The sequence below is a fragment of the Fundulus heteroclitus genome, chromosome 4, assembly GCF_011125445.2.
Source record: "Fundulus heteroclitus isolate FHET01 chromosome 4, MU-UCD_Fhet_4.1, whole genome shotgun sequence".
NCBI classification, from domain to species: domain Eukaryota; kingdom Metazoa; phylum Chordata; class Actinopteri; order Cyprinodontiformes; family Fundulidae; genus Fundulus; species Fundulus heteroclitus.
Genome location: NC_046364.1, coordinates 15,031,474 through 15,046,234, shown reverse-complemented (window position 1 = coordinate 15,046,234; position 14,761 = coordinate 15,031,474). Strand labels below are relative to the sequence as shown.

The following is a 14,761-nucleotide window of genomic DNA, read 5'->3' as shown; positions in this document are numbered from 1 at the left end:
TCTTAGATGTTTACCTCTATGGGCATTGCTGACACGTGAACGAAATCTAAGAATCCACTCGGATAAGAAGAAACTGAGAAAGATCTTGATTATTTTGTGTGTTTTCTAGAACATGTTGAATCAACAAGTAATTGGAAACTGTGTGGCAAAAGCTGTTTGTCAACCTTTCTACTTCAACACTGGCTATAAGGAATGAGAGAGTCATTTAGTTGTTTGTGTCACCAGCCAATATACACTTTTGATCACCAACCACTTCTATAAAAAAAACGTAGAATCCAGTGTAGAAAATATTTAATGGAAAGTCGACTAATGTACTGTTCCAAGTAGAGGTTTTCATACAGTAATTAAGGGCATTCACATCACTTTAATTTTGGGGGTTATAATGATGCAGTTCAACTGTTCTTTATCCAAGATGGATAAAAGTAAAAACATGCAACCTTAGTCCAAAAGTAAAAATTTACCATGTATCGTCAGGCTCATTGTTTGACCACATTTAGGCAGAATGCATTTAAACTGCATTCTGCAGTTTAAATGCAGCCTGGTGTTTAAAGCTGCAGTAGTCATTGTTCAAATGATTTCTAAGAAAATCATTTGAACAAGCACACCATGCAGATACCTCCCCCTTGCTTTCAGCTGCACTACAGTCCTCCCTCCACATCTCCTCCTCCACATCGGAGCCTGCCATGCTGGCCTGGTGTTTACCCTCATTTTATTTTGGGCTCTTTTTCTTTTTAGCTTGCTTTCTATCGTCGGTCTTCTTCTGACTGCCTGTCTTTGTTTTCTGAACAGGGCCCACTCGAGAAATTGGCAGGTTTTCCTTTTAACGGCAGGTTGTTTCTGCGATCTTCAGCTTAAACACGCTGTGCGCAGACGAGTGTGAGCACCGTGTACACAAGAGTGGTGGACACTGCTAAGACATCCCTCCTGGCTCTGATTGGTTGATCTGACCGGGAGCAGTGTATTTCTGCAAATGGCAGTAGCACTACTGGGAGGAGCCAAAGGGGCTTGATTTTTTTCAAAGATTTTCTATCTCATATAATACTGTAAGGACATATGTGACCGTTTTCGAGCAAAAAGACAAAGCGGACTCCCCTGAGCAGGTCCTTTGGTATTCACTTTTGACATTCACACGGCATCATCATTGCAAAACAGATCATATTATACCCCCAAAACCTCAGAAAAAATAATTTTTTTGTCATGGCCCCTTTAATCTAACAGCAAAAAATGGATGCAAATTCAAAAGTTATTAAATTAGCTTTTCATAAACATGTAAAGTATGAAGAAAAGGGAAGAGAATAATATAGCGCAAGGCATACATTTTGTCCGCCTTCATCATCAATAGTTTACGAGGTGAGGAGGACGATGTCTAGTTTTGTAAGACAGTTACAACGGGCAAACATGGCAAAGTACGTAGCAATGTCTAATGTAATTAACATCAACCTTTGGCAAATGTGACAATGTACTGTTTCCAAAAGCTGCTTTTATTTTGTCTAGTATTAATTTCATGATTTCATATGCATTTCTTTCCCATTTATTTAACCTTCAGATGTATAGTTTGGTACTAACGATAATTGCCTAGCAACAATTTAGACCATAGTAACAAAGATTTGGTTTAGCAGCTGCTTAAACATTTATCTAACAATGTTTATCTAGGTTAGCCTGGTGATGGCAAAATTGTATGTTTTTATTGGACTTGTATTGTGGGCAGACCTTTAAAAAACATCGGTATCATATGAAGTAATTGAAAATTCCTTCTATGTAATGCAATTAAGTTGTTGCCCAGACTGGGTACATTCTTGTTTACCAGATATAGGGTATATAATAATAATGTATGGCCATGTGCAGGATTTTATTTTTAACAGCAGTAAGCTTTTTAACATCAGACACTCTGATGCATCGTTTTTATTCAGAGGGCTGAATAAAATACCATTGTAGAAGCCCATGGGCAACTCTAAAAAGACTCATGTAAATAGTCCAGATTAGTTGTTCTGTTCCTGTTGTTCCCATCATGCATCTGCCTGGTGAAGTTGCACCATGACAAGATTGGTAGTTTCCCTAAATCATACCCCCTTGTCTATATTAGTTTGATGTGTGAAAGAAAAACTACTAAGTTAGAGCACAAAGCATTTGTTCAGCTATATCGCGCTAATGGTGAAGGTTTTCTATTCAACAATATGTACTTTAACATCATTACTGTATAAATATGTGCATATTGTTTATGGTATTTATTTTTGGAAATTCTGCCTAATGTGCATGCTCTGCACTGTTTTCGTATTGAATCAACCTATTTACATTGTGCACATCCTTGTACCAAATGGTAGAAAAAGAATCGAGTCTGTGGGGATTAAACAAGTTAACACTTGTACAGCTGACATAAAGTCTCATGCATTTTGTGAGTTCATCCTAGGAACCTAACTCCAATCATAACAAGTATAAATGAAGCCAATAAATCTCACTATATATATATATATATATATATATATATATATATATATATATATATAGATATATATATATATATATATATATATATATATATATATATATATATATATATATATATATATATATATATATATAAAGGTGCTTACCAATTATATTAGCAATCAATACTTCTATCAAGTTTTGTAAATGTATCAAGTAAATGTTTAGCAAAACTTTTGGAAACTTACTAAGTTTTTATTAGTTTCCACATATGACAAATCTTTATTACTGTTTTTTGTTACTGTGCAACGCAAGCTGGTTAAATCAGTTCTCTGTATCGATGTGTGGTTGTATTTAATAACTTACATATTAGTTTATCATGACAATTATTAGTTTCATATCTAGAACTTGTTTTAGTTGAGTAACTAACTGTGTTTAATTCATTTCTGCAATTTGTATTGTAGAATCTTGTTTGGCTTTTTTATATATAAAAAAACAGTGTCCCAATATATAAGTCTAATTCTAATGTTTTGCTCTTGGTCTTTGCCTTGGAGGGTTTGGTCTTTGGCTTGGTCTTGGAAGAACTGGTCTTTACTTCATGTCTGGAAGTTCAGTCTCTGGAAAAATAGTTGTAAAAGCCTAATGTTCCCTGATTTTTACAATAAAAACATGCTGGTGTGTGTTGTAATATTTTTTCTTTTACAACACCCAACTGTTTCCACAATTCAACCATCTGGTCAAAATTGTCTCCTTCAGATGAAAGGAAATTTACTAGGCTGCTCAAGAACACAGGAAAGAGGTGGAAACTGCTGAAGCGCCAGTGCCATTGTCCACAGTGAGCAAAGCCAGCTAACCACATCAACAACATAACTTATTTTTATGAAAAGAAGACATTTAAGCAAGGTAAAGCTGGGTACGATAACAAGAAGTATGTTGGAAAGAGTCAAGTTAAGCATTTTAATCCTGAGAAAACTGTACCACCTGTGAAGCATGGTGGTGGTACCATCACGCTTTAGACCTGTTTCACTGCCAGCAGTACTGTTGCATTGCAAAAAATGGGACACATAGTGGAGACAAGAGACTACCTCTTAATGTCTCTACTTCCAGTTGGATGTTCCTACAGGACAGTGATTGTAAGCACAAATCTGAAGTGGCTTGGGAAGGGTTTAACGCAAGCAAACATGATACGTCCCCAACCTCAGCTCTATTAGCATTTATGTTACTCCAAAATCCTGTACTGTAACCCATGCACTTCTCTGCAGTTCAGCAGTGAAGTGCACGGGTTATGGACACGTGTGTCGTTTATACTGCTGAACGTTACAATACTACAAAATCTGGCTTTTAAACTGTGTACTGGCAACAGGCCCGATAGCCCATTTATTCATTAGCATGAATGTTTTAGAAACAAATAAAAAACAATTTATTCGGTATATGACATAATAGTTTTACAATTTGTTTTTTTTATCCATTTTATAAGTCTGCTTTTGCAACTCTTCAATAGCATTGCATTTGCTTTTCCTGAGGGAAGGATGATGTGAATGGAAAATGTAAATAAGACCAAAAGCAGCACCATTAGCAGAGGGGTTAACCGCGCCACTCAACCTCATCCTGATGTAGCACAAGACGCCCTTCCTAGCTATCTAAGAGCAGGCAATGGGTGAGACATTATTCAAACATCATTAACACAGAACAGACATTTTGTGGCAAGTGTTAAATGTTACAGATGGTTATTATCAAGTCAGAAAACCTGATTCTGAGCATTCTCGTTTGTCTGGGTCTACAAAAAGGTTCGTTTTTATTTTACTGCCAAACATGTTAGGGTGTATGGAAAGACAACACATTGGCTAATACTAATAGTTGGATATCAGCTGTTCCATGTCTCAATTTCTGTAATACTATTTACATTTTAAACCAAAGCTCAGATCACTTAATTCCATTAAACTCAAAAAATATCTGATAAAAACAAACCGTTTTAGCACCTCTGCTAAATGTAGTCGTTCATCTGATTTATATGTTAATCAGTCTGTGTTGTGCATTTTCATATGCATAATTTACAAACTAAAGACAAATGTGGCTCATGACTGAAGGCTGAAGATATTTTTGTCATACTATTTATGTCTGAAACAGTTATGGCTGACAGTGTTTACACTAAGCAGCAGCTTAACCTGATTGCTTTCTTTTCAAACAAGTTTGAGTTTGGGGAGAAAATGCAATCGGAAATATAAGGCATGGGTGGTCAACCATTTTATTTTCTGTCCCATTATTTCAGAGGGGAAAAACACTGGATGTCCCTGTTCTTTTAATTGGAATCATTAGTTTTACATTTGCTCTTCTGGCTTGATTGTGTCAAAAGCATTTTAAGGCATTACCGTAAAATGAGGCTTTAGAGTGAAACATCATTTTGTTGCTTCTTTGAATTTTGACTCACCCCCATCAAAATGTCATTAAATGCTATTAAAAGTACAGCTATATAGAGCCAGAAGTGAGACTGGGTTCTTATGTAGCAACTAAACAGTAAGGGCTAAAATTGGAAAACAGTTTTTAACATATTCGCCGACAAGTGTCCTCCCCTACCCCACAAATGTAAAGGAATGCAGCTATAAATTGTCTTATCATTGCTAGTTGGAAATTCTTATTCCAGAATTGACTGGCACACAGTTTAACCTACAGTGATCACATGTTCAAAAAACATAAACCACAAAATATTTTTTTTTTCCTTTTTTTGGTTTAAAACATGTAAAGTATAAAAGCTCCTCGCGATGTCAGCTGGGAAAGTTAATGTATTTGAACACTGATGTGTAATTTGTGCAGTGAAAGAAAAAGTTTTCCATTTGTTGATAAAGACATTTTAATAGAAACTGGACACATTATATACAGCAGATGAGTTTAAAATGATGGTAGTCATAAGGGCTAAATGTTTATTGCATTTAGAAACGACTCATTTTAGTCTGTTCTGAGCAAACCTTATGCGATGATCCTGGACCCATGCTCGATTGATTTTCCCTTTGGGTTTGTGAGTTTTCTGTGTCAGTGTCACCCGGTGATCTGTGAGGAGTCAGTGCTCCTCCGTAATGAGCCTGATGAAGTCAATCAATCTTTTGTTTTCTCTCTGTGATTCAATAGTTTCCCTGGATTTCTCAAAAAACTATTTATTACTCCAACGACCATTCACCAAAAGGCAATCTGGACTCAAATGCAGGGAATAAAAAACAATGCAATAAAAGTTGCTTTGCCACCATAAGTACATATTTGAAATCCGTGGAAAATCTCTGAAGCACACACGGCTCACTTTGGTGCATTTGATCACATGCATTGGTAACGATGCTGTGCAACAGCAACTTTGCCTAATACGGATAAGCCTTTATATCAAGCTTGTGTCGTCAGTATCTGCCTCATCTCATTTATTTTCTTTATCGGACTGATCAATCATGTTCAGCAGATAAATATCAAAGACAAAAAGAAGAGAGAGATTATGAATTATTGCAGACAAAGAAATCCAATTAAATTATACATGGTCTTTAGGCTCTGAATCTAATGATGAAGTGGTACTATCACTGTAGGTAATCTGCTTTGACTGACTTTGGTGATAAAATGAAAGCTTAATACTATATACGTGTGTGTGTGTTGTATAGCTAAATCTTCCTTAAAACACATATTTACTGTATAAATGTTGTCACAAAACCTTATTAAAATCAACTACACAATATTTAAAGTGCATGCCTGCTCTCTCAGAGTGCTCTTATTATTTAATTAATCATAGTTAATTGTGGGTGCATTTTTCCCTGTTGTTTTTGTTGGTTGAAATGCTATTAAAACAGTTATGTAGATGGTTTTGATTCACAGTGCATATAACCTTTCATGTGTCTGCCTCTTAGTCTGGAATCTGGATTTTTTTTTCTCTCTGAGGTGTCCTGTTTTGAAGTTGCTGCACGTCAGCTGAAAAAAAAAATACTAATGCATTCACTGAAAATGTATCTCCACCACCGTATTTTGACCCCAAGGTAGCCAATTAATAAACTCTGCCTCTAATGGAAGCTTTGGCAACTTCATAAAATTTAAAGTCAACTCACTGACAGCAAACAAATTAAATGTTTCAATGCATGAACTAAATGCGAAGAAAAACAGGTCATTATTACCGTTTCCTGGAAGAATTTGGAACTCAATAAAGTTGAGTTGAATTAAGTTAAATTAAGTTAAATGTGTAGTTATTTTTAATAAATTAGAATATGCATTCCGATGAGGCACATTTGGCAGATTAAAAGTACCCTTTTAAAAATTATAAGCTTTGACCAGGAATTGAGCAGGTATTAAACATTAAGCACTTATTTCTCTATTAAAATTTTTTTTTCTTGGTCTAATGTAATATTCTAATCTTTAATGTCATATTTTCATTAGCTGTAAGTAGAAAACCACTGTAATTTACAGAAAAAAGGCATAGGTAATGGCACTGCTGACATACAGAAAAAGCCAAAGGTTTTTAAATTTTGTTATTGTAAAATTGAATTGTAATAAATCCATTGCATATAGTCTCATATCCTGCTTTTTGCCAGGATAAGAGACTATATGCATTTTGCATTTGAACTGCAACATTAAAACTTGCAACCTTCTTGAGTCTAGCAGCATGCAGCCAACGTGCACGGAGGGGTCTGTGCTTTGCCCCCATCTTGGACCTCTATAATGCTGGTTATGATGCTATCAATAACCTAACTCTGGGTATTTCCAGCAACAATTTACCTTTTGAGTCATGGGAATTCATACAATATAGTTGTTTTTTTTCTAGAAAAATTTAAAATATATTCTTATAATATTCTTCATAATTAGGCTAGTGCCTAAAACAAAAGTCAACCAATTTCTCATTTTATCTGGTTATTATTAATTCATTTGTGAACGCATGCTGAATAACCTAGAGAAATTATTAGTATTAAAAATATCGGCATCGTTACTTGCAATTTCCCCATGTAATACATGTAGAAAAGTGTGTTGCAAACTTGATAAGTGGTAATATATACTTAAGGGGGAAAAAAAAGAGTAAAAGCAATTCAATGAAAGAGGTTTGATAACTGTTCTTACTAACACTACTAAATATATGTTTTTTGGTTAGTAGCTGCCACTAAATACTTCTAAGGAGAAGTCCCTCCCTGGAGGAAACCCTCAGTGTTGTTTTGAGGGTCAGCCGCCAAGGGGCCGATGTTCAACAGAGGTCACAGCAGACAGCGGGTTATAAATATAGGAGGCAAGCTGATCTGGCCTATGACAAGGAAAGGGCGGCTCAGCTGTAATGGGTGATAAATGTCAGAGCCTCCCGACAGCTTCAGATGAGTGATCGTTAAGCAGCTTTCCTGAACATAAGCGGCTGAAGCCTCCAGTGAGGCTGACAAGCAGCAGAGGAAACATTTTCATGGATAGAACGGTGTGTTTGGATGACCCCGGCTTCCTTGGAGTCGCCATAGGCAAAGTGAGAAAGGTAATTAATCAGGTTGTTAGCATCTCTGATGGAGAGTAGAGGAGCGAGGAGAGGGAAAATCTATAAGTGCTAAAAGAAAAGTGCAAAAGGTAACAAAATGGAGAGAAGAGCTCTGCCGCTGTAATTCATTGAAGGTTGCTGAACCACTGAGGAGCAATAATTTTTCAAGTTACAGGCCTTGATTGCAATAATGTCCCCATAGCAACTATTATCTTTAATGACTATTATTACTGCAGTCATAAAACGAGACTGGAGCCAGTCTTATTAAAAAAAAAAAGTATGTAACTGTAGCTTCAGCGTTCTTCACTGATAAAGAAACTACTTGTTTGTAAAATTTCTCAAAAATAAATAATTTCCAAATTTAATATTTGTAATGTAAATGAAACAATAAAAAAAATGTTGTTAGAAAACCAATTATCACTCCTATTTTGTCACCAGTAATAAGTTTGAGATGTGTTGACAAATTTATTAACATTAAATGCATTTGTCTTGTGACAAACACGTCCATTAGACTTAGAGGACTAATCAACACTATTACAAAATAGTTAGACTTACTTCTGGAGTTTTTCCTGTTCATCTCACTGCCACCTGAACCTGCACACCCATCCTCATCATCACAGTCGCCGCTGGAATGTCCTTCTGAATCCCCACTTCCTGTTTCAATCTGGTCCAGTGATCCCAATTTAGGGATGGTCTTTCCTTGCAACAACTGAATATTAAAAAGAGAAGCGACATACGGAAAATGGTTAAAAATAAGCATTTGCATTATTTATATAAAAATAGGCAATAAAAAGCAAGGTAGTAACACTCTTTTTTTCAATTTGTTTCTTTTCTATGACAAAACCTAATTTATTGATTTAGCTCAAAGAGCTTTCATAATGAAGCTATTGGTAGATTTCTGATACATACAAGACAACATATTTTCTAAAAGCTAATAAATATCTTTTCATTTGTAACAAACAAAAAAATTGAAACTAAAACAATAAGGCGCTTGTGAACAACCAAGAATGATTTCTAACAGTAACATCGAACGACACAACTATAAATTAATCCACAGCATGATGCTCATCTTTATTGGTCCCTATGGCTCACAGCGCGGCTCAACTTTTTTGCTGTACTGCTGTGCTGCAGAATCTCAATCAAAGACTTTGCGAACTTGACACACACTAATTGGCTCATTTAAATTCCTGTTGTATCATTGGAAACAAGAAAGAATGCCTTGTGTTGATCAGAAAGGTAAGAACCGTGGCAATTAGTTACTATTGCAGCTCAGAGTTGGCAGACGAGGGACAGAGGCTGTGTTGCTGAGACGGGACAAATGTGAGTCTGTCTACAGTCTCAGCAGCTAATCGGTGACATGATAGATGATGGACAGTACTGAACTCTCAAGCCGTCTCAAGCCTCCCCATTTCTGTAAAGTTTCTTTTCCAGTTCTGGTCAAAGTAGAAAAAAAAATGTAATGCATCATGGAGAATAATGACTGCCTTTAATTCCCAAGCTTTCCATTAGCTTTACACACACACACACACACACACACACGGCAAATTTTATATATTAAATTATAAATGAATAAAATTTATCAGCAAATTCGGACGATCTCAGCAGCAGTTCTGGCGTTGGTGAGGTTGCCGGGAATGTATGATGGTTTAAATCGAGCTTTGCAAACCAAGACTCAGATGCTTTGTGAGCAAAACTGCAAGCTGGATGCCAACTGTGGTGTGAATGCAATGATGAAATGGAAAAGACCTCTGGGAAGTTTCTAAGTTTGTGCAACAAAATTTAATTCTGTATGCACTCTGTACATTCAAAATGACAATAAAGTTAAGTCTAAAGTCTAAAAGTTGTAGCTCGATCTATGGCAGAAAGACGAACAAATTTGGCTGTTTGGGACTCACCACTGAGACACAACAGCAAAGATTTTAAAGGCTGACGGAAAACCCACATTCAGCCTGAGACAAAATAATCTCCTTGTTATTGAATTCGGAACCCGATCCTGGCCTTGGAAGTTGGTTTTATCTCAAACTCTCCTGGATGTTATGCAAACAAGACGCTCTACCCCCGCCAGCACCCGTTCATGACACCTGTGACCTGCAAAGTCCTCTACTGAACTGCTGATAACATACCATCTGAGACTATGGCTGGAGGGGGCACTAGGCAATCATGGGCCTACACCGATGCACACATCCACATGAACATAGCGATAAATACAGCCCTTCTATGACTCACTGCCGTCACTGTGTACGTTATGCTTATGTCGTGTATATGTTGCTTTTCTGTGCTGAGTTTTTGTCTGCATTCTCCTACTATCTACTGATAAGAGACAGTGTGAGAAAGGCACTTTTTCCCCCTCAACCACCCCAATGTATTCTTTTTTATATTCTGCGAAAAGGCAGCGCCTAGAAAAGGGCAGCAAGGCCTCAGTGAACCTGTCTACTCATGTTTGTCTTTCTCTTGATGGGTTGTACTGAAACGTAATTTCCCCCATGGGTGAAAATAAAGCAATTCAATTTATATAAACGTAGCCTGAGTCTTAGGACTTACTAATTTATTTTTTAACTGAGGTCAAAAAGTTACCCTCTAACTGCAATAGTTGCTTGTGAATAAGTGGCAGAAGGAGCTGCATTATTTCACACATTCAGACGTATGTGTGAAAGTCAACTCTGAAGTATCATCTTCATAAAAACTAATGGAGAAGGAGATTCACTGGAGAGTTTCCTTATATGACATCTGTTTGCTATGAAAAAGTGAAAGTCTAGAACAATTTCATCATGCTCACTTGGAAAATTGAAAAATGTTTTCTGTTCTCATTTCACTTCTTGATTTTTTTTTTCTTCTAGTACAATTCTTAATTAAAACAAATTCCAAAAACATACTTTTCCCCACTGGTTCCTTTATAATGACAATATTTGAAGCACAACAGCACAATAGTGGTTTGTGCTTGGATCACAGCAAAGTTGTTTCTGAATCAGCACTTAAAGTAAAGTATTTGACAGTCAATGGCCGCAAGTCTGGAAGCCGTATTCAGGCACAGCTTATTCATCCACAATAACAGAAGGCCAATCTTTAAGTGGTGCTCTGTGTCCATTAGTGAATAAATACCGGCCCAATCAGCTGCTATATTTGGGATCACTTTTATTTCTATCGGTCCAGGTAATATGCTCTGAGGTGGTATTTTTTTAGCACAAACATGTTGCTTTAACTATGTCCAGACTTAAATTTATCTAAGAACACTTGACATTTTGTAGCCTAGGCTGAAAAATTAAGTTGGTTGAATGTGCATAAAATCAAAGGAAATTTGGTTTGACACATTGTAAAATCTTGATCAATTTAGCTTTTCTTCAGCATAACATTTCCAAAACCCCAGTGAGTGGTTTCACTAAAAGGGACTACCTGGAAGTCAAATTTCAACAGCTTATTTATTTTAAGAGCATTGATTTTAAATTGTCAAAAATATGTATATATTTGTTGTTGTTTTTATTTAAGCAGAATTTGTCTGGCTGTCTGACTATAAATCATATCAATAATATCAATTAGTTCCATCCAAATGTTTCACCAAACAACAGTTCGTCAATTAAAATACTTGAATCAAAAAAGTTCAGTTTTGCGTGTTTTGTTATAGCTGAAGAGACCAGGAATAAACTCTTGCAGTTTGACTAAGTAGACCTGAAATGTGAGATCAGGAATAGGCATGGGAGGAACCCTGGTCATTGACTCAGACAATGGCTTTTTATAATCTGGTGGAGCATCTGTGACTGGAAGCAGATTAAGCAGCAGGTGTAACAGGTAAGTGGCATGTGCATGATTAGTTGGCACAGGTGGGCTGAATGAGGTTGATTGTCAATGAGCATGAGCATTAATGGAAGTGGTTCAGTAGACTGGCAGATTACTTACAGTACCCCCTCCTCAAGGTCGGGGTTCCTGACGGAACTCCAGGTTGATACTGCTCGGCTTGATGGAAGTCTTTCATTATCTCCTTATTGAAGATGTTCCTGACAGGAATCCATGAATACTACTGTGGACCATAATCTGCCCAATCGACCAGACACTGAAGACCTCGGACCCAGCGTCTGGAATGGAGAAGGCATCTGACCATATACGCTGGTGCCCCATCAATGAACCAAAACAATGTGGGAGGCGTGGGTCTGGAGGAGGGCACCAGTCTGGAGGTGATGTGAGGCTTGACCGAATGTGGAATGAATGCAGAGAGCTTTGGGGAGTTGCAGATGGACAGCCGCTGGGTTAATACATTTAGAGATGGGGGAAAGGACAAATGACTTAAGGAGCACATTTTCTGCAGTCCATTATTGAAAGGAAGTCCCTTGTGGATAGCCATACCCTCTTCCCACAGATGTATTGATGAGCTGAAGAACATAGACTATTGGCCAACCTGGAGTACACGACTGAGGTGGTGAGAAAGCTCTTCCTGGCATTCTTCCAGATTTGTTGGCATTATAAGGCTGATACATGAGTAGAGGGTATGGTGGCATCTCTCTCTTATGGATGGTGATCACTGGTGGCTGGAATAAAAAGATGGTGTAAAATGGGAAAAGACTGGTGGTTGTGATGGACCATTGCAGATTCCATGACCACTTGGTAGTTTCGTCTTCACAAAAGGTAAGAAGCTTGGTTTTCACTGCCTCATTTATGTTCTGTCTGACCATTAGTGAAAACCAGAAGACAGTCTCACCTGGATGCCAAGCAGGTCACAAAACTACTCCCAAATCTATAGGCCCATTTCCACTACCCTTGTTAAACCGACCCATGCCGAGCTCGAACCGAGCTTGGATCAGTTAACCATGCCGAGCTTGGTTCTGATGACCGTTTACACATCACGCTAGCACGGTTCCTCGCCTCCTAGTGACGATCTACAGTACTACTGCTCTCTAGGTGAAGGAGGGACTCAAGCAAATCAAAATGGCAGCGCCCGTAACATTCAGGAAGTTATGCTTGGTTAGAATTGCTTTTTTCGGAGAGTCAGGCGAAGAAGGCAACCTTTGGTGAATTTACTTGACGGAGTCAGCTTTTGGGAAGTGGATAAGACAAACAAACATCTAATCAGGGCTTACAGATGCAGGAAACAACGACAGAGTTGAGGTTCATCACACTGCTATGTAGAATCAACACTGGAAACCGTGTGGCACAGTAAGGAAGCTAGTATTTTTATGAATGTCTGAAATGTCAGCTGACCGTAAGGAGATGACGCGGCCTGCTCATGCTCTCTTTGTTATCTGAGAACCGTGCCAGTAGGACTGATGGCCCTGAGCTGAGACAACGTTGGAGGGTATTCCATGAATGTGAAAAACCATTTGAACCAGGACCCCAAGCGAGTTGTTTGGCAAAAGGGGATTTTTTTTTCCAAAGGAGCCAGGTGAGTTTGGTGTACAGACAATCTACGAAGCAGACATGTCCAATCCAATAAACCAGAGTGCGGTCAGGGAACCGATAATGTCAGAATTATAGATGCAGATGACTGAACAATCCAAAAGGGAGTGTGTAAAAAGGCACGAGTTGATAATCACATCCAGAAAAAAGAAAAAGAAAGCAGGGGTAAAGAATATTTCAAGGAGGGACAAGACAAGAGGCAAAAATCTGCAAAACAAGAATGAGGCTGTGAATAGGTGGCCTGGAATGGGCATGGGAACAATGCTGGATATTTACTCGCACAATGGCTTTCAATAATCTTGCGAGGAATCTGGCTGGAAACAGCTTTAGCAGCAGGTAAAATGGGGGAGTGGCATGAATGTGAGGTACAGGTGCACTGGATGAGTTTGATTGTGGATGACCGTGAAAAGTCATCCAGCGAATCAGACTAGCAGGATTGTTACACTGGTTTTGCTTTGTTTTCATGTTGTTACCTAAACTCTTAGTAACAAGCTGTAAGCGGACGACTGACCGGAAATGACATGTCAGGGCACTTCCTGCAACCATTGTTTACTTTTAGGCACCATCCAACTGCAGGAAATCTGTCTCATGTGGTCTCGGCTCAGCTTCCTGCAAAAACCCAGGAAAATTACAAAAGCAGGTTTCTGTAAAGGGTGGTTTCTTACTCCAGCATCTGATTATGCAGAAGACAGACTACAGACTGAACCACGCTTCCAGTTTAAGCACATGTTCATGGGTCTCTCCAGTGGAGGACTCCTCTCCTCGAGGGTCCATGGGCGAAGGGGAGAAGGGGGGCTTAGCCTTGGCCGATTGCACAACAACTATATCGATTATATGAATAAAATGTGTCACAAGAAGAAGTTGCACTAAGTTTAGGTTCCTCAGGTGTGAGAAAAAAAAACATTAGTAGGTTTATTGGTCACTGAACGTATTATTGCACTGCTGTATACACTGATTTGAAAGCACATGGCCTTAAGACACAAGTGGTTTCTGTTTTTTGGTCATTTTACGAGTATCAACTGGCAACAAATACTACATAGAATTATTTAAAGAGCTACATTTCTTGAATAAAATTGATTTATATGAATCTAAAATAAAATGGAATAATTAAACAAGTCATAGAAAATGTGATAATATTTCACTGCCAACTTCAAACCAAAGCTGCTGAAACATATCTAATATATTAACCATGTCCGTCAAGCCTTGTGACTATTTTTGCTTCCCGGCAGAGGAAGTACCCGTTCAGTCTTTGGATTGAGCAGCCACGTTGTCCTCACTGACACACAATGAAGCGAGCCTGTATTACCTAACTGTGTTATCAGCCTCATCTCTTTGAATGACACGGGGTTATGTGTAACACTGGCTATGAGACAGGTGCTTTGATTTGTTCTGACTCTGGACAGCCCCAACCCCTGAGCAAGCCTCTGGCTGTTTTTGCAGTGTGTAGAGAATAGATGATTACCAAATAAACCAATTACTCTGTTCACAAAA

General features: G+C 38.0%; 1 protein-coding gene across 1 annotated transcript in view; it reads right to left on the bottom strand.

Annotated features, from left to right (window-relative positions):
• Positions 1 to 14,761, bottom strand: part of gpc5a (glypican 5a) — a gene marked incomplete at its 5' end in the record, with an annotated part of 130,122 nt that overhangs the window by 42,947 nt on the left and 72,414 nt on the right. The window contains 1 exon segment of the mRNA XM_036136137.1: positions 8,444 to 8,597. Coding sequence (XP_035992030.1) covers positions 8,444 to 8,597 — 154 coding nt within the window.